We start from the raw sequence: 21,782 nt of genomic DNA, 5'->3' as shown, positions 1-21,782 counted from the left end.
AATTACCTGTCCTATTTTTTTGGGCTGGAAGTCCTGATCTGATTAATTTGACTTCTCTGTCCTAATGTCTTATCCAATGCCCCAGGTCCTAAGAGCCTTACCTTCTTCATACATTTTGTGGCAAGTGCTTCATTTTTGCTGGTTAATACAAGACATAAATTCTACTAGCAGAGATATGTGCTAAAAATCAGATGCAAGTGTGTTATTTCATGTTTAAAGGAGCTTGAAGGGAAGATGAACCAAAGGAGAGCAGCAAACACAGAATTTTTACTCAGAGTAACATCAATGTCAGTAATACACTGGCAAAGTTGGTAAAATAAAGGTGCAGGGCATGTTTCTCAGCCTCATCTGATACAGCCACACAGAAATCCATGGGCTGGAAAATTCTAACACTGCCAGTTCTCTGGGGCACAAATCATCAAAAATCCTTTTCTGAATGAGGAGAAAAGTAATTTGTCATGACCTTTAAATACATAAATAAACTTAGCCAACAGGGGTAGGAAGTCAGTCATGTGTCTTCATCCATGAATATTTCCTAGGTGAGATCCTGTGACTTGTAACCCAGTTCCTTTTCCAGGATACAGGATGAGACAGGAGCAATCTTTAGTAACTAAAAGGTGACTTAAGCCTTCTAGTTATTTTTCTCAGAACTAATCAAGTATTTTGCTCAAAAATAAATTGTAAACTTATTCTAAAGCTCTTTGGCCGTCTCTTTTGTTATAATTGCTTCCTCAGCATAGAAAGTAGCAAAATATCATGTTTGGATGAGCTGTGAAGTTCACATTACACATCTGCGGGAGGTTCTTACTCCTAACTGACTTCATTTCCCTCTCATATACTGTGCTATGATAAAAATGAAGATAAAAACTTACTTACCTACAGCCACATAGTATGTGGATATAGGCCATTACAATAATGATACTTACTATCATCCAAATGAATTTTCATTTCTCCAGAAATGGAGTGTTTTTCAGACTGAATAATAACCAGATCAACAGGAAGTCCTGGAAGGTGTTTTCCTGCCTCCAGCGACTCTGCAGATTTAGAATAATTCCAGCATGGACAAAATGCCAAAGCATCTGGTGCTTGTAAAGAAAGGCTAAAATAAATGCAGAGGGCAGAGAGTGCTAAAGCAGTTAAGGATGGGCATTTTCTAGGAACTCATATCATCATTCTCATTCACCACATTTTTGTGATCTTATGACTAGACCACCATATAACAGGAACTGAAATCTCAGCTGAACAGCACCTTGTTTACAGGAACATTATTCTAATTCATTCCATTCTCTCTAGCACTACATGTCAGTTATTCCCAAATCCCTGTTCATCAGAACTATCTGCAATACATAGCCTCACACCTGAGAAAGCAATAACCAGAAGATGACAAGTGCAGGTAGCCTCATTCCCCATGGAGCAGCATGGGCACCCCATAGTAAATAATGCATTTTCAGAATTGAAATGGTAATCCATTCATTTTGTAACATACTGAGGACTCCACACTGAGAGGGGTTGTTCTGCTTATAGCTTATTATTAGTGCCCATTTACTTTTAGTGGTGCTGCTGTTAGCATTACCTGAATTTAAATCTTGAAGACATTTTCCCTTGGTAATTCCTTCCTTACCTGACATTCCTGGCATTCCTCCTGTTCTCAACTCCTCTCTCATGCACCTTGCAGCCTTTTCAGATTGAAACTGAATAAGGAGCCATGCTTTCCTTCTGATCCTCCTTTCCCCCGTGCACACATCCTGCTCCTCATGTTCTCTCCAAGCTTTTCAGGCTGATACTGTCACTATCCAGGCAGTATTCTCAGGGCAGCAGGAATGGAAGGCATTTACCCCCACTCTCCCAAGGATGCTCTTGCATTAGATGTTGTTTAAGGATTTTTTTTTTTTATAATCAATGCAGTTAAGGCAGAGGGTCTATCCTGTTGCAAATCCAGGTTGTTCTGAACAGATAAGAGAACCTAAATTTTTTTGATTAACATTTGACATGGCTTGCCTTGATTTAGGAGGATGTTTCAGTGGTGCATAGCTTTGGTCCTCATAAACCTGTCTTCCCAAATCCCCTGCTGGCTTCCTGAACACAGACAGATTTGGGAAGACCATACCCAGGAGCAGCACAGACTTTGCTGTAATTCCAGCCTCCACTGGGTGCCACTATTGCATAGCATAATGTGTCAACAGCCCGGCAAAACTGACTCTTGTGCTTCCCTCTCCTGAAGTTCTCAGATCATACGCAGAGAATTATCACTTGTTTTTTATGACCTTAAAACGCCACGTGATAATAATTTTATTGATTATATAATCAATATGGATGATTTAATTCTTCCTAGATCTCTACAGCTGAAAAGCTCTAAGGCAAAAGTGCTCAGATTCTTTCCTGATTTTATGCTTGAATAAGCCTTTTTGCCCCATGTGTGGATCTCTTCCTCCATGCTGACTGACAATCAACTTAGCCCTCTATTTTGCTCTATCTTTTTTAATCTCCTTGCAGAGGGCCTGGATTAGATGACTTTTAAAAGTCCCTTCCCGCCCAAATTATTCTATTGCTCTATGTCTCCATCTAAAGTGCTTTGATGACAGCTTAAGCAGCACGGGGTAAAATCTTACCATAGACCTGCAGATACCTTAAAAACACTCACTCAGTGCTCTCAAACTGTGTGCACATCCCAAGGATGGCAATAACACTGAAAATACATTATCAGCCAACTTTTAAATTAATAGCAATTAAGTATTAGTTTTATGGGGTGGATTTAATTTGCCATTTGATGGTGGATGGATATGCACAACTTGATAGATACCATTCTGGTGATTCAAGTTGTAGTCTAAAAAGACTGAAATTTAATGTTATAAATCACTTTTTAAAATCCTGGGCAGACAATTCAATCGCCTTTGCTCTATTTCACATTATCCCAGTTCTTGTATTTTGCTTTATTTCCTTTTCCCAGGCCTCAAATAAGTAACTAATGAAGTAACTAAGTAATATCAACTAATATTATATTAAGAAATAAAAATATTTACATATATATTATATTAATATATTCCATAATCTATATAGTTTAGTCTATAAATAAATATTACCTAATGGAATGCTTTGAGAGCTTACAGAACACATGCAAAATTCTTCCAGGCAAAATACTGCTAGAAGGAGATTTTCATGCCAGCCTTCCATCCTGGAATGATTTGTTATCCTCCTCATTTGGCAAAGCTGACATAACCACAATTGTTTGAAGCTGCTGAAGATGGGGAAAGCAGTGTCTCAATGTCTATTAAGTCTACTTTTGTAACTTGGTCCTTCCTCTCGCTCCTCTCAACACTCATAGACAGTGACACTGATAAGTACAGAAACATCTATAGTCACTGGCCTTTGGAAGGATCTCAGCCTTTTCTAGCAGATATCCAAAATACTTCCTTGAAAATCTGCTATATTCTGACACAGGCTTTATTGCAAACAGAAGCTTGAGTGACTCTGCCCAATATTGTTTATATTATCACAGAGATGGGCAAAAAAAGGACATGTAAGCATTAGTCTGGCAGTGTAGACATTTCTAAGGCCTGAAGATAAAGCAGCAAGAGAAAACAAAACCATGCAATAAAGCAGGAGAATCAATAAAAGCAAACAGCAAGTAGACTGAATCTTAATCTGACCCACAGTTGTTCAAAGCCAACTAAATTATTGGCAGCAGCAGCTAAACAGATCTGTGGTGCAGGTCTGGAGGCAACAGGTAAGACCCATGCCCCGCAGCCTGGATATTCCTGCATTGCTGGAGACTCAAAAGTGGCTGCTTGGGGCTAAGGAGAAACAGCTATTCATTTGGCAAGGGAAACGAATAAGTTGAAGAAAATGCACCCAGGGCAGAAAATAGAACCATTTGCAAAAGAAACTGGGACAGAGGCAGAATTTCACTCTATTAGAGCAGCTCTGCTCTAGTGCTCTTCTCAGCATCCCCAACTGCTGCTCAGCAGACATGGCAAACTTGAGGAGTGACCATCACCCATGTAGTTGCCTCCATTATGCCTACCTACTGAATCATGTTAGAAACAGCAACAGGACAAAAGAGCTATCTACCTGCGCTCTAAATTGATGTGTGTCTATCAGGCATATGCATGATGATGAAAAGGAAAGGTCACAGATGGAAAGAAATTCAGGTTTATAAACTAATTTGTGCTATCAAAAACTGGGAAATACCTCTTTTTCTATTAACAACTGAACTAAAAATTTCTGGGTAGAGGGGCCCAGTCCAGCTTCCAGGAATTAGGATGTTTATGGTCTTTCCTACCTCACCAAAAGCTCAGGAAACTGCCTGTGCATGGCCACCAGAAATACTTTCCCAAGGGGACTTCTTCTGCCTTCAGAATTCTTCTGGGCAATTGTCAGGGTTTTAGAAGGCTTTAACCCCAGCATAGCTTTCTAATTTTACTTATTTTTAAGGGTTTGATATGCTTTTTTTTGTTTTATGTTTAGTTTCCTTCCCTTATTTTATAAGCCATAGTTAATCAGGGACTCTGGTCAGTAAAGCTGGGAATTAATAGACAATAGAGTGACCAGGAAATTATGTCAAGACAGGCAGATCTTTCATGGCTCGTGCTGTACATCTTTATGTGACATGGTCTCTCCAGTGGCATTGGGCTCAGCTTCGTGAGCATCCAGCTCTGCACTGCCCTCACTCAGACTGAGCCTGTCACAAACTCTCCTTAGAGGGGCTTCTTTGAAAACTCAAGATATGTGTAGAAGATGCTCATTCCTTACAAGTATGGATGTACATAGAGGTGGGAAGAAAGGATATGAAGCCCTGAGGGACAGAGGGAGCATCTTTAGCTGGTATATTGATGTCTCTGCTGTAACTAAGAACAGTGTAGGGACCAGTAAAATTAGTAAGACACATCCTGCTCTACTGTCAGATACCACTACAGTAATGACATCACAGAATTTCATGGCACATCGAATAGGAAAAATCGACTTCTTCAGTGGCAGGTGTTATAGATCCCCTGTTGAGTGTCAACAAGTCTTCGTAGGATGTATGTAAGAGAAGACTTTAGCCTCCCTTCCAAATCCAATTTTCTGAAGTGTTTGTGCCAGAAATGCCCATTTTTTGCAATCCAGCTAATCCCATTTTTAAACAAAGACAAACAAGAAGACATTTGGACTCTGGCAGAGATTCACAAGTGTGTCATGATGGAGACACAACAGAAGCTAGAAAGAAACATTGGTTACACCAGCTGGCTTGGGATTAGACATGGACTGTTTTTGGGATGATGCATTGGTTGGATTGTCAGAACCAGAAAGTAGTAGTCAACTCCTCAGTGTCCAGATGGAGAGCAGTGATGAGTGGGGTCCCTCAAGAACCCATCTTTGGACCAGTACTGCTTTATATATTCCTTCAATATTATTTTCTTGAGCTTGAAATGAACAGTTAGCTTCAAATAAAAAGTGGTGACAGAAAAATAAGGTAATCTGTCAGTTATTTTTGAAGTATAAAGGAAGTGCATACATGTCCAGTGTGACAGGATTCTCAGTATGAGAACATTATGTCAAAAGTCTTACAGAAGTCCAGATAAATGATATCAGTGGATCTTCCCTTGTCCACCAGTGTAGTCACTCTATCACAGAAGCCATTAGGCTGGTCAGGCCGGACTGGTCCTTGGCTAATTTAAGTTACTGTGAAAACTCTTCCACACCTTCTTTGTGAGAACAAAGTGACAAAGATGAGTTCTTACAAAACTGGAAAGGCTTCTGTCTTCTTAATTCAATCTGCTCGTCCCATAAGGATTCCTTCTTCATCTCAGCTGAAGATCCCTGTCAGATAAACATATGAGTATGCCCTGATCCATGCAAAAGTTTGCTCATCCATTCCCAGGGACTGCAAAAGAACAAACTGAAAGCCCTCAAGAAAGAAAAGCTTGAGACAGCTCTGGCAAGGGAAGGAACAGTCAGTGAAGAGCTACTGTCTGGGAACTTAATGATAGGCAAGAGAAGAAAGGTACAGGTCAGGTAAATATACAGGCAATGCTGTTAGATGTTTATCTACAGGATTATTATCTTTACCAGAAGAGGTTGTTTTTCCAACAGCTCTTTAAGTGTTTTCAAAGATGCTTTATGAAACACGAAAGTTTTAGTGTAAATCAGGCAGTGTGCCAGACCTAAGTGGTTTCCTGCAAACAAACCTAAGCAAAAAAGTCCCCTTACAGTGACACACAAACACATCTTCTACATCATCTGCCATTAATTACTGCTTAAGCTTCCCTTATTTTAAGAAATACGTGGAGACTTCTACATATCATGGGTGAGTTTGAGTCTAGCCACATAGTAGCTCTGAGCTCATTACAAACCTGAAGTAAGAAAAATTTCACACAATTAACTTCCTTTGGTTTGTTAGGAGCACGTGCAAGACATTTCACCTGACTGCCCTGACTTCAAATGTACATCACAAGGAAAGGATACCAGGTTTCATCTAATTAGCCAGCTGGATAACACTGGGTTTGATTTCCTCTGTTTCTCTTTTACAGCTACCTCTGGGAAAACAGTCACCTCCACTAAGGGCTAGTTTTTGGCCCATGTAGCAGAGTCAGAATATTACCACCAGGAAAACCCTGAGTTTTTTGTTTCTATAATGCTGTTTGAGGGGTAAAGGTTAAGCACTCATTTAAACCAAGCAAACCTACTGGTAGAATGCTTAATAGCGGCCAGGGCTAGAACTGGAAAAATCTGGTATTATAAAAATTTCCTGCATGTATTTTTTCCCTGTTTTCTAAAAGAGTTTTCTGACTTTCTTGCAGTGATAGGTACTGGAGATGAGGAAGGAGAAAAGAGGGTGTGACCAAATATTTTGACGGTAATTTTGGCAAACATTGTGTGAAGCCAAACAAAAACCACAAGCAACTGTATAAAATTAAAATTTGCAAAATATAAACTTGTGGATTTTCCTCTAGTAACAAAATCCAGATATTTCTCATTTTGGGAGCCCTTCTTGGACCTGACTTGCAAATGTTCCTTAGTATCTGCAGCTAGAAAAGATTCCCAGCTTACAGATGGACTGAATTGTGTCATAGCAGGACTCTTAGAGCCTCCCTGCCTAAGTGTGAACTCTGGCAAGTGCTGGGATGCAAGGGCTTGTTAGCACCACGTTGAACTGGAGGAAGGGTAGTAGCACTCATGGGAGTACAAGAATGGCAAAAGTGGCTTTGGAAAAGAGCCAAGCTGTAAGCTGAACTTAAGCTGAAGTTTATGTGTTTTGCTAGTTTGAACTACTACCAAAAAGCAAGCACAAGGAAGTGGTCAAGTGTGGACAGGATTTCTGAGCCTGAGAGAAGTTTTGGCCTGTCAGGGGCTCATCTGTTCCCAGGGGAAAAGTTCCTGGGAACAGTTGCTCTCCAGAATTGTGTTACTGTAAATAGATAATATTTCTCAAGACAATACTGAACAGATGTCCTTGCTGTGTTTTCTCTGGTCCCACCAATGGGACCAAAGGGGGTTCCTTCTACCAATCAGGGTAACCTGGTTGGAAAAACTATATAAGGGCTGAAGAAACCCTAAATAGAAGTTTTTCAGCCACAGGAAAACTGGTTGCGTGTGGTGTTCTTGCTTGGAACTTCACTCAATACTTTGTGTCCTCTAGCAACAGCCAAGACGAGAAGTTGATTCAGAACATGGATGCTCTTGTGATGAAAACCAATTTTCTGTAGTGCTCTCAGGTCCTGTAATTCCAATACATGACCAATATCTATTTCCAGAACAAGTAAGCCAGTCACTTTGTCTAGCAGCTTCCATCATGTTACACTCATGTATGACTGAGATCAGCTCATTTATGAACATACAAAGCTATTTGTTTCCAACTGGCATGACCTAAAGAAAAAAAATATAAGTCACCTGGAACCAGGAGAAATAATTCTCTATTTTTGAGAGTTTTGGTCATTCGGTACTTCTGTAAAAGTAGAGTTTTATATTAGTCAGGAGTCCCATAGCTGCAGTTAGATGAATGAAGAAAGGATTTTCTCCCTTTGCTTTTTTGGTAATGTGCATCTGAGAATTCATTTCTTCAAAATTAAATGTGTATTAACATTTTTTGAAAATCAATGTTATGAAAGCAGGAATAGATACACAAGAAGCCATACAGAGCACTAGAAAACTCTAAGAATGATAGTTAATTAAGGTGGGAAAATAAACATGAGAGAAGGAATAGAAGGAAAAATAATGCTGGTAGTGAATCCTCAGGCTCCAGAGGCATTTAAACCCCTGATGTGCCACCAGATCTCTGCAGGAAGGTACCTTCTCTCCTTCCTGCAGAGGTCTCAGAAACCAGTGAGGTTTTAGGTGAGCTCAAGGAACAACCAAATAAGAAAGGGAACCTCTGAGCTGTAAACTCTTTGGACTTTTCTATGATCCAGAAAATTAATCTGCAATACTGAGTCATAAAGTCTGCAACAGGATGGATTGGTTAGATCAGCACAACTTATTATTATTAACAGAAATTTTATAGAGGGGAACTATCTACTTGTATTTGTCTCCTTTTATAAGCATTTTAACTCCTATCTCTCCTTTATCATGGCTACAGCTAAGCTATTTAGAAAGTGCAACCTAAACACATCTGGTACATGTGTTTACATCTGGCTATGAATGCAGATATGAGATGCAACAGTTTCCTGCTGACTGAGGAGAAAAGAATTATCAAAGTTACTCATCTGTTAGGTCTTTCTGTAAAGCCATCTCTTTCCAGTTTTCTTGCCTCTGTCAGGGACAAGGGGAATATTTGAGGTCCAAAAGAGCTCTCTGCTTGCACTCTTTTTAAATGCTTCAATTGATTCTCATTAATCTCTGCCTTCATTTTAGGAGCTGAGTAAGCTGTTTCTTTCATCTTAAAATTAAATTTGCTTGATAGATGATGATGATGATGATTATTATGTAGGGAAAACCCACCTGGTATTTGATGTGCTGGCTTCTGTTCCTTTGGACGTCATTCGTGGATTATTCGCTGCCATGATCATTGTCATCACTTGAGGTAATACTTTCAATTGTTACAGAAATACCATCATCTGGTGATTTCCAAATTATTTTTCATTTATAAAATTCTCTTAACATCCTGACTTTTTAAACATAAATCTAGAGCTATTTGGAGTGCTTGGAATAAAATACTTAGCGAAATATAAAATCAATAGATAGCATAAAATACTAACAGAACAGACTGCAAAAACCATGTGTAAAATATATGGGAGCCAAACAAGTGCAGAGCAGTAAGCTGGCACCAGTCCAAATTTTTGAAATGGAGTTGGAGGGAATGGCAATCCACAGGCACTGCTCCAAGTTGATCTTGCCATTTGAAGTGTACACCTCAGTAACCTGGCAAAGCCTGGGGACTTTCCCTTTCAGCTTTTAAAATATATTTCAATGAAATTTATCTTTTTGAAACAAGAAGAAAAAAAAAGGTCTGTAGAGTCTCTCCTGCATCTCAATTAATAAAACCAAGGCGTATAAGAAGGCAGAGCTGAGAGATAGATAAGAATAGTGGTTGTTCCTCCTTTAGTAACTACATCCCATATGGAAACCAAAGTACACCTCATTTAATCGGCTCTCACTTGCTGAACACTGCTCTGGAGCCATGGAAGAAGTATAACAGTGGCAAGATTTACTCCCAGCACATCAGTGATAATACCTGAATGTCACTGCAATGCCTTCTTCTGATCAGATCTTGCTGAAACATGAAAAAACAAGAAAAATAAAACAGGGCTGCTTTGACTGCTATGAATTTTTTGCATGTGGAAACATTATCACAGATCCACGATGTAAGTACAGGACAAACCTCACAAAGCCTAAATCTGTGGGTGATGTGGAAGGACCACACTACAGACAAAGGACATTAAGTATTCATTGTTGGGTTAGAAGAGAGCTTACTTTGAATTGACATACAAATCTATCCATAAATTGTTAACAGAAGTTAACAACTTACAGTTAGATTTTTATGTCAATTCATAGATTGCCTGTTGCACTCCATTGAAAAGGCAAAGTTTACCAAAAAGATCTTTCACCTATTTAACTCTAAAATATTTCCTTTGTGCTACAGCACTGTGTTCAGTAGTCAACAAATTAATATTTACTTGATGAAATTTATTGCCATCAGAAATCTCAGTCATGAACAGACCAGCAGATGTGCACATCTGCTGACATTTTTAGCAGGTTCTCTTGTTTTTTTCAATTAAATTACTCAGATGTTTAAGGCTGAGTGCACATTTATATGTTTGCAGAATCTGGGCAAGGCCAGATATCTAAATGAGGATCTGCTGATAAACAATAGAATCTGTGTCCTTCAAAGCCCAAGGCAGGTATTCACCAACTCCTTAGCCAAGTCTCACGTTGACCTCCTTCACCAGTATTATCAAAATGTTTATCTTTAGTCCTACACTTCCTTTCTTTCTCTTCTAAAATTTATAATATGATTTAAGTGACGCAAGGTTTGTAAGGAGAGGTAATATCTTTTATCAGAGCAACAGATACATATCTCTTTAGAGCATCAGGACTACAGCAACACAACTACTACAATTCCATTAAGCACTTTAACAGAATTGAAATGGCCATGACCTCAGCCAAAGCAGTTTGTGTATACTTTTCTCCTATGGAGATCTGGCAATGTACCATAATCCTGCACCAACTTGTCTGTCTTTATTCAATTCTACATCTCTTGAATGAGGCATAAAAAACCTCCTTGCTCTCCTTTTTGCATGATGAAATGGGTACTACCATAAAGTGAACAAATTTTAATCCACAGTGTAATGGCAGAAGGTTTTCAACAAATCAAATGCTACTTCAGAGATTGGCTCTGAAGTAGCATTTTGGTTTTGGGTTTTTTCTTTTGGTTTTGGGTTTTTTCTTTTGTTGTTATTGTTGTGAGGTTTTTGGGAGGAGGGATGGGGGTTTCTTAAATGTCTTTTCACACTGTTTTTGAGTATTCATAAATATCACTTCCACGACTTCCTTATTTTGCCTTAGAACTGCAGGCTGTTGCATCTGAGATGCTCAGATTCTGCAGAGACCTAAGAAGTCTTGCTGGTCTTGCCTGGGGAGGTGCTGAAAGAGGCTACATTTACTAATTTTGTACATGTAGATGTGTAGTCAGAGGTAAAACTTGAACCACCTAATACACACGAAGCCAGCACTTGAGTGCAGCTCCTGCACTCTCAGATATGATTTAATGAATCTTGCAGGGGCTTTGACAGAAATGTAATTTGCCAAACACAGCACATTTTTCACTGCCAATTAATTAAACAGCCTTACTCAGAAGAAGTGTCCAGTAAATTAAAGAGCTGCAAGCGTAGAAGTTTACATTATCTAATTGTACCACAAACTCAGCTACTAAAACAGATATGCCTGCCTATCTAAAAGGCTATGTGAGAAGCTGCTTCAATTTGTTGTCCCTACTGCTATTCCTTAAGTTTAACTTCTATTTCTTTCTCATTGCTCTTCATTCTCATGTGAGTTCCACAATTACTCACAGAGCAGTGGGACAGCTCCCAGCTCCAGCTACCAATGGCACCAACTTTCTGTGTGCTGTGCTCTGTGTGTCAAAAGTTGCCAGAATTAGACTTTAAAAGGGTATCTTTCTCTCTCAAAATTCAGAAACCTCTTTATCCATCCCTACTTACTGTTTGTAACTTCACAAGTATGATTTCAAAGCCTGGCTACAAACAGCCATGGAAGATGAGCCAAAAGAGTGTTCCAGGATGAGAATAAGTGAATTATGCAGACCAGAAGAGTTGATTCTCCAGCCAAAGGTCTGTAAAAGCAATGCATCACTTGAACCCTATCCACCTAAATAATTTCACATGTTTTCAGCAGGCCAGCCAGTGCTCTGTGGCTTTGAGCATGCAGAAAGTAAGTTTCCAGGCTCTTCCCAAGCATGAATCTTCACAAGTTTCTCCTGTAAACAAACACTGCTTTAGGGAACATAAAAGAATGGTATTCCTCTTTATAAAACAGCCTTAAGAATGTGAATGCCAACATGGCCTGTGAAAAATTCAGAAAGGGCTGTAACATTGCATGTTACCTGTTTTTTGTGGTAAAGAGGTAAGAGAAGGGCTCCTTGAAAACTTGACATTGTCTAATGGCTCCTAAGAATCCTGTATTTTGTTGCTATTACCCAGCTTTATCCTGTCTCACTCAGGAAACAGAATAACATGAAATTTGACTCTCCACATATTAAAACTAAACTTTGAAAATTATGACCATTTTGAATTTTTTTTTTTTTAAATCTTAATCATTTGAGTTCTTGAATTCATTTTAGAATAAAATAACCATGCCATTTTTATCATCTTTGAGACCATCTAATCCTTGTTCTGAAATGAATGAAATAGGCCATGATAATTTTTCAACTAAGAAGCAAATAAACACAACTAACTAACACAAAGCTCTCCTCTGAGGAGTAATAAGGGCTAACAGGCTGAGGCAGAGATATACTCTTTCTGAAATTTTCTCGTTGTTGGAAATCCTATAAATAAACAACTATTTGCCACAATAAAAACCAACATTTCCTTGTTTCTCAGAAAACTTGCACTTCCTAAAAGAAGGAAACAACCTGCAGACATGCTTTTAAATGTAGCAACCTAAGGGTTCCTCCTACCTAAACTGGCAATCTCACACACCTTTTCTAGAAGAGTATTCTTAATAATATCCCTTGACATTTTGCATTTGGAATAATGAAATATGAAGGCAGCTATATAATTCCTTCAGATCAGGAAAATTTTCCATCTCTTGCATTGTACAAAGTTACTCCCACTGCATACCAGGTACTATGAAAATTAAAATATTCACCATTGTGGAGCATTCAATGACATCCATGGGCCACCAGCTAACATTTACATTCAGCCTTCATATTAGGGACTTTACCTTCATACCATCCAAGCTCTCATAATCAAAGCCCACTCCATAATTCATAGAATAGTTTGGGTTGGAAATGATTTCAAAGATCATTTACTTCCAACCTCCCTGCCATAGGCAGGAACATCTTCAATTAGACCAGGCTGCTCAAAGCCTCATCCAATCTGGCCTTGAACACTCTCAGGGATTTGACATCCACAGCTTCTCTGGGAAACCTGTTCTGGTGCTCTACCACTCTCACAGTGAGAATTTCTTCCTAACAGAGAGTTCCCATTTCTGTCTCACCATGGAGTCACATGGACTTCAGTGGCTTCAGTAGCTGAGACTTCACCTGAGACTCCATGATTTTAACTGATGTTTGAAACTGGAAGTTCAAAGTGGTTATAGCTGAAATAAGTAATCCACACACATTCACCTCAAAAATTATAAATAAGTTGTAGTAGGAGGTTCTGTAATATACATTTTACTTCATTCCCCAGAAATAGTTGTTTTTTCAGCTGTATCATGGACAGACAGCATTACCATCATGCAGATATTATTACTGTGTATAAGAATATGGTTTTTCTAAACTCAGACTGGGTTCACAGTGAGTAATAGATTTTAGTTTCTCAGCCACAAATAATTGCACTTCATACTTTCTTTACCCTTCTTGTTCTGGAGGTAATCTGATTTAGTGTGCTTTAAATGAAGGAGTCAAAGTAATTTGTAATCTATTTCTGGGCAATTTCGCTTAAAGCACAGTGATAAAAGCTGTGTCATTTGTTAAAAAGGTTTTACTAATGAAAGTAACAGCTGTTGTCACCAGTGTCTCTGGATTATCTCCCCTTAATGAGCTGATTCCAGGTGTCTTGCTTTCTGGAGTGGTTTAAACAATGTAAGTAACCATACTCAGCACACTGTTAAAATTTAGGCAGCTGGCTGTTTGTATAATCATCTTGTTTTTGTGGCAGTTGACCCTTGACCTAGGTCCCACCTCAGCTGCATTTTTTAATGTGATAACATTTCACATGCACAGTAAAAAAATGCAGTGCATTGCACTGTTTTCTATTTGCTTCTGAACCAGCTCTGCCGTTCTTTTATTGCAGCAGGATGTTTATTGCCACAGAAGCCTAAGGGAAGACCACATAACTGAGCTTCAGTATGGCAAAAATTGGAAACCCATGCCTTTTAGCACCACCACCACCAACTTTTGTACAGACAGCCCTGAGGCAGAGAAACTGCCACAGTTTTTAGACTTTAATGAGGCTGCATGTCACCAAATGTATGGGAGACATTTTGCTCAGACAGCTCTGCAAAACAAGGACCTAATGTATGCTCAGAGGGGTAAGGCCTGAAGAATTGCTTTAGAGAAAAATAAAATCTATTCAAGCACAAACCCCATTTCCAGGCAAGCTTGCTCCATGTTGAAGACTGTATATGTTATATTTTGTGTGTGTCTTCATAATGAAAGCATCACTTGAAGTACAGTTATTCCTAATGCAATTTTCAGGATGTACATCACCAAGATCACAATTTTTACTTTTTATGAACCTTAAGTGTCACTAAATAGACACAATAATCTATCCTAATTCTGTGCCTCCAACTCTCCTTGTTACACTGAGGTGAATTAAGTTTGCAAAACACATTCATGAATGTTCAGATATTCTTCTCTTCAGAACCCTCAACAAATCTTGAGAACCAATCTCCCATTACCCCAGTGTATTTGTGTCCTAAACCTCAGAGCAGGACACACCACCAGGTCTGTCTGCATGTGCAGCACTAAACTTGCTCTTCAGTTTCTGTCATGCTCAACCCTCACAAACTCCTTTCAGTTTGGGGTTTAGGGATTTTATCTATTTTCTCTATTCCCAATTACCTATATTACATATTGTATCTGTCTGTATAAACTCTGGAATGCCCAGAACAAGAATAACCAACTTTTCTGGTGCAGTGAGCTTTCCCCTAAAAATGCTTCAGTGCCACAAGACACAGATGACAAAGCTCTCTTGGGTACAGGGACAAACAGCTATAGGAATAATATGTTCTGGTTGCTTTTCCAGGGTCTCTCCACTCCACTTTGAAGTAGGACTGGTCAGGAAGCTCAGAGTAAATAATGATCTCAAAACTGCTGGTGTCACAGTGGATTACAAAATTAAAGTGTACCAAACAACCAGACACCCACAAGCAGCTTGAAGCAGCTAGAAGAACCAAAATTACCACTTGTTGTGCACAGTTTACAGAGAACATCTACTTATGCAGTCCTCAGGCACAGAATGAGACTATTTCTTCACCATTTTTCTATTTTAATTACCTAATTTGTCACTCTTCAATTCCTGGAGCTCTGCACTTCAATGTACAGCAAAGAGTACCAGTATATTATCAAAATTCAGTAAAGTACTTGCAAGTGAAATAATTGTCCCAAACTCACATTTTAACCAAATGATTTTACATCATTGTACACAGACGCAACTAGATTCACCTAAAAGAGGAAGAGCTAATCATTGCAACAACTACCTTATCACTGCAATTATAGTGAAGATCAGCTTGTTTATCAAGCTGATAAAAAAGGTGATAATGGCTTTTTCCAGTGTGACATATTTATATATGTGTGGTTGGGAAGAACAAGAATTGATTTTTTTAAAAAATTGAAAGAAATTATTTTTGTTACAATAGGTAATTTTCCACCTCGTTAGAAATGAGCACTGAATTGGCAAGATCAAAGAGCATTGGAAAAATAAACAATATTCCTGATGTCTTTTGTAATTAAGCACTGCAATTACTGCAGAAAGTGTACCACCCCCTTTTAGTTCACCTCTCAGATAAGTGTTTCATAAGAAACTATAGCTGTTGCTGCTCTCCTATAAGTGGTTTTTTAAACATTGCAATGGCTGTGCAATCTAATTGAAAAATATGGGGGGTGTGCTGTCATGGATTTTTTTTTTAATTTTTTTGTTTTTCGTCTTGATTTGCCTAATCTGAATTGATTAGTAGCCAGGTTTGGGTTTTTTTAAATGAAGTTTTTGTCATTAAAAACTCGGTTCAAATTGCACTGATATTTTAATGCACTAGGTGGCATAATGATATTCATATTAGAGAAATTAAATGATTCACCACCACACAGATACTTCATTGGATAAAAGAAGACACCCTTTTTGCGAGATAAGAAGTCCTATGATAACTTTTGTAATTATAAGATTGCTAATACTTTTAACTCTCTTTTGTGTTCTTTGGAAGAGTACTTCAAATTTTGAAAGAAAAAAATCTATTCATATTTGGAGATGATGATTTAAGAATTGAAATCCCTTGAAGGTAGGGATTTAATTTAAAAATCCTTTAAGTCTCACTCCAATCCTGATTGTGTTCAACTTTACTCTGAACAATTTTACTTGGGGCCAATATTAAAGCAGATCAAAGAAATGTGAGCTTGAGATTGTTGGCTTTTCCTGGGACTCCTGTTCCATCAGCTCTGATATGGGCCACGTTAAACACATGTTGACGCTGCCAGGAATTGGACCGGGTGACTTTAATCAATCTTTTTCATTTCTAACTCTATTAACTCCACCATTATAGTGGACATAATGAAAGATCCTTTTAGACTGATTCTGGTGTCAGTCTGAAGCGGCATTATGTCAAAAAAAATTTAAGTCATCTTCATTTACTGTAAACTCAGAGACTTGCTTTTTGCTGCAGGTGTTCTGTCACAGTTTGCTTGAATTTGGGGCAGTAAATTACAAGACATGTCAATGTAAAGAGGCAGTGAAATCATTTATCATTAACTTGAAGAGGCCATTATTCAGCTGAGGAAGATGACTGTTTTATGAAATACAAAGGATGAGATCATGATTTAGTGATCAGGAGTGGTTTTTTTTTTTCCAAAACATAGCAGTACATAGTGAATGTGAGGAAGGAAAGGAGCCTAAGAAGCTGATATAATTTTATCTGGATAATGTTTTGATGTTGGCCATCACAGTTGAAAGTGGCTGTTATGAAAGCTGTTACTGATTAGCAGACACATTTTTTGATTGACTAATGACTGTATATGTCCCACTTCTTTCTGTGCAACTACAACTCTCATAAGCTGCAGCACTGCCAGAAGCAGAAGCCCTATCAGACTATCAGGAAAAGATTTAAAGAAGTATAAAGCCTTTTGTCTTTAAAGGACAATTTGAAACAGTGGAGTTTCTAAACACTTTAGAGAGTCCAGAAAATATAATGTCTCTAGTTTGTTCTACTTTTTTGATGTAGTCACTAACATATTTACCTGTTTTACAAAATAATCCCCACTTATAAAGCTTATTTGTACATGGATAATAGGATAATGTTATTGCTGGGACTAATTTTTTGAAGACTGAAGAAGTGTTCAGCATAGAAAAGGTGAGCATAGTATGGAACACAGTATAAAACACCACCAAATTATCAGTTTCTGGAAGACATTAATGACAGGGCTTCTCTTTTTTGTGAGGTGGTTGGTAAGGAATCCTGAGGTGCCTACCTTTTCCAGCTGGTGCATCCCTTCCTCTACACAGCAAACCGAAGCCAGTGTTCTCAGGGTCTGGGGATAAAGGCACCTGAAACAATCCTGGCGACAGATCTTAAAGAGAGCAACGACACCTCCTTCCTGCAGGAGAAAAACAGCAATCAGGAAAGTAGTACTAGAGGTTTCCCTAGTACTTAATTAAGATCGGGATGGGGAGCAGATTCCTTTAGTAGTTTATCCAAAATAGCTGTCGTAACTACATCAACAAAGAGGTGCTAAGCTCACACAGAGAACTCAAGTGGATTAATGCTTGTACACTAAGTGATGAAAAAGTAATACAACCTCAGCAGGAGGTGTGCTTAAGTGATTGACTTCTACCAGTTACAAGCTCTATTTAAATTAAACCTGACATTTCTGCAAAAATTACAAAGAACCATCAATAGGTGGCAATTAGAGTGGGATTTAACTGATCCTTCAGCCATGTTATCAGTATAAAATGGATTTTTGTTACCATGTATTTCCTATTCCTCTACATTTCTGAGCTCAACACAAAATTTACTTGATCCTAAAGTTATGAGCAGGAAGGTTATATGTTTGAAGAGGTACTGAAAATAAGGTGGAAATGGGTGTCATATTCTAAACAGATACAATTCAAATCTTTATCCTCTAATAAATAAAATTTGCATTCCTAAAAGTTTTTCTTTAAATACTATAGTGACAAAGACTTGAGTACCTATTAGAGTAGCTATCCTTAATTAATTTCCAGAACAGCTTGTAAAATATGTTTTAGTAAATTTCATATACCAAATGTAAATATATAAATAAATACCAACAATGTTGCATTCTGTGTGATTGTGTTTTAAAAAATATTTTTCATTTCAAAATGTTGTGCTACCTGGTAGACTACATATGCCTTTTATGATGTAGAATCGGACATATGATGAGGATGAATGATATTAAGAGATTGATGACACATGAAAGATCTCAGACTAAAGTGTTCAGATTACAGCATTAATTAAAAATAGTTGAAACCATGGACCAAGTGAAAAGCACACCCTTTTTCTAAGCCTGTTTCAGTACACGCTGTTTAAAAGTATTTTTAGATTCACAGAAATAATCTATTTTTTCCTCAACCATTATTTGAAAGCTCCACAGGTTATACTGACTTGAAACCTCTGGGCTACAATTCAGACTTTACTTATTTTCAGAATTCTATATTTTTGTACTAGTTCTGCTTGAATACAGTAGAGGATAATAGAGGAAGCAAAACTTTCTGTTCAGTCTAACAAAAAAATTATACCAAGTCCTATAAAATTAGACAAAATTAACTCTTCAACATATGCTCCAGATAGAAGTTTTAGATCACATTTTTGCACAAGTATATGGAATTTCTGTGGCATCAGTTAAAACTATAGGCTCACTTAAGATAGTTAGGAGTAAAACTTATTTCTGGAATTGTAAGAAGTGTTCATGTGTCTGTTATTTTATACCTAGTACTGCTATATATAGCCTAATGCAGAAAGATATTTCTGAGCCTTTAAACTAAAAAAGAGGCAGTACACTAACAAAAAAGTTTCAGTCATATTTTTCCTTCCACAAAAGGATACTGTTCTTTCACCCAGCAGTAATTACATTATCTGTCAAAAAGAGGAAAAAAGCTATTGCACTGGCATTCCCAAGAAAAAAGTAGCTTTTTTGTGTGTTTTTTTTTTTAATACATTATCAATTTGAATTTTCCCACAGTTCAGTTGAATCAGGTGTCATCTGATCCTCTGCTTTAGCCATAATAAACAGAAGTTTGTGGACAAATTTAGCAATGTTTAAGTGATGTTGGCACATTTGCTTCAAGCCTTTTCTGTGCCAAATGCCCTGATTTTGCTTCTGATGGACAGGAAGTGATTTATCACTGCATTTGTCAGGAGGAGATCTGTACTCTTTATTTTGTGCCCCATGTGCCATTACTAAGCTGTAAAATATTGACCATGAGTAATGAACCAAGAGATCTGTAAGTGAAATATTGGACAGGTGGAAAATACTGAGCCTGATTCCATGGCTCGTCAAAACCAGTGCCCTCATTGGGGTCAGAGCATTTCTCAGAATTTATTCACCTTTCACAAGATTCATCCCCTGGATCTCTTGCAATGATGCCAAACCGTTCCATCTGACAGGGACATACGTAAATTGGTCAAGTGGGTAAACATTCAGAGGGAGAGAGGGACACTTGCTTTACTGCTTGACAGCCCACTTCTCTCCTGTATTGGATTAACAGGAATTCAGTTCTGTGGAATGCTGTTCAGAAGGGCTAAGTTTAGGTAATGAAATCAGCTGAAATACAAAGTAGTGACTAAAGAGGGGAAGCAAAAAGGCATCTAATTCTAAGGTGGAATATTTTACAGTTTCAGCCTGAAATGACACAAACTGCAGTAAATTCTCATCAAGGCTTTGACAACATTTATAATTATCTTGACAGATTATCTCCAAAAAGATCTTCATCAAAAATAATTGCTAGAAAAGAAGCTGGCATATAAAGAAAATAAGGCAAAGTGCATTAGAAGCCTCTTGGAGCAAGTGATCTGCTGTACAGCAATAAGGAATTCCAATAGTCAAGTATTCTCCAAGGGGGCTATTATGAGGTATGAATATCTTCATTTTTTGTTCCTTTCTCTTTTACAAGCCTATTATCACAGCACTCCGCTCAATACAGTTGGTATTGGACTGTATCATCAGTAAAATGAATTTTTTTTTAAAAATGCTATTTTCTTTATCACTCTATGACCTATTTATTGTAACTTGTAAACAGATTTTTACCAGTTCTTCTAGGTGTTACAAATCCAAACCTATTTATAACCCGTTTGCTCGAAGTAATGCTAATTTTCTTATCTTGCCTATGCTACTACTCATTTTTGTTAGAGACCTTAGGTTTTATGTCTCTGACAGCTAGTGAGAACTACTACTGGCTTCCAGGGTGAGTCAGCAACATGATTTTTTTCACAGCAGATTACAAAGTTACATGCTAAAAAAGAAAGTGTTAAAGAATGCCTGTAGGTGGAATAAAATTCTGGGTGATGCTCCAGCATAGAGGAGAGCGTTTGATAGACTTTTTTAATTTCTGTAAAATATTAGCAGGGGATGGGGGGAGAAGGAGAGAGAAGACTGAAACCCTTACCAAAACGTAAAATGAGAGACCAGCTCCTGTAATATTGTAGTTTTACAACACTATCTTGTTTTTTTTGGGGTTTTTTTTGGGCACATCTGAGATTGGTGTGCTTTAGGGTTGTAACTTATAGCTTGGGACAGGAAAAAACCTAATAGCAGTGTTCCACAAGATCACACTTTGTCATGGAGAGTGAGACTTCAAGGTTACATGGACAAATCTGTTGAATTTCGCTTTCACGGTAAACAAATAATCAGGGTAGTTTTTATCAAAGATACTATGACAGCTCTCAAGGGAACTATGGATTCTCTAAAAGATTTTGAAATCTTTGCATGACTTCAATCCTTTTCCACCCTTATAATGACTGAGAACAATTTCAAATTTTTTGAAATTTGAAATTTCTGTTTATTTTCTGTTTATTTTCTGTTTTGAAATCCCCCTGAATTTTTTACTGTCATAGTGAACGAAAGCCAGTGCCTGTCTTATTTCTACTTCAGAGACTGTGAAACCTGTCTCAAATGAAACTTGAATTACAGCACAAGCAGCATTTCATGTGTTATCTGCTCAAAAACTGGAAATGTGACAAAGTCTGCAAACAAGAAATAAAAACATATTTTATTCATATTGGGAGCTTTTGGAAAGGTGCAAGTTAACCTCCAAAGCAAGCAAGGCTCAGTGCTGTTCAGTTTCTTGTCTGAATAAAGCTCTTCACCCATCTGAAATTCTGGTTTGTTATAGTTCCTCTGCCCTCTTGGTCACTGATGCAGGAAACTGAGGCAGTGCAGAGTGTGAAGGATAATGGTCAGTCTGGACAAATACATTTCCCAGTGCACAGGGCACACAGAGGCACAGAACAGGGGATGCAATCACTGCTGTAAATTGGCAGCCAAAGACCACTTAGGGTTCTTTGCATAAGGGGATGCATTTCCTCAGTTGTAAACCTGTGACACGCCCAGGTTTTAGAAATATGTTAGCTTAGTGATTTATGAAAGGTCAGACTTCACTTCTGCTAAATTAAACTGTCATGGAAGTTGTAAAATGATAAAAAGCCCAAGACCATTTTTCATTAATTTGTTAATTCTGCACTTCTCCAATACTCAACATTTTACCACTGTTTTTGGGTACCACTGAGTGGAGCTCAAATATCAATTTAGGAAAAAAACAAACCCCTCAGGCTGTTGGCAGAATCTACTACAGGTTTGTCAGTCTGGCTCGTTCTCAGCCTTCAGAATAGAGGAGTACCTTTTATGATGTAAATATCCATCTAAAGGCACACAGAAGTAATTAAATGCTGCTGTCTAACCCTGCCTC

The 21,782-nt window shown here is 38.0% G+C and overlaps 1 protein-coding gene across 1 annotated transcript in view; it reads right to left on the bottom strand.

Moving 5' to 3' along the window:
• The window catches only part of LOC131582324 (protein inscuteable homolog), a 128,421-nt gene that overhangs the window by 27,785 nt on the left and 78,854 nt on the right, over window positions 1-21,782 (bottom strand). The window contains exon 7 of the mRNA XM_058845391.1: window positions 17,333-17,458. Coding sequence (XP_058701374.1) covers window positions 17,333-17,458 — 126 coding nt within the window. The remainder of the gene's footprint in view (window positions 1-17,332; window positions 17,459-21,782) is intronic.

The sequence above is a fragment of the Poecile atricapillus genome, chromosome 1 (assembly GCF_030490865.1).
Source record: "Poecile atricapillus isolate bPoeAtr1 chromosome 1, bPoeAtr1.hap1, whole genome shotgun sequence".
Lineage (NCBI taxonomy): Eukaryota > Metazoa > Chordata > Aves > Passeriformes > Paridae > Poecile > Poecile atricapillus.
This window is presented reverse-complemented; position numbering and strand designations above follow the sequence as displayed.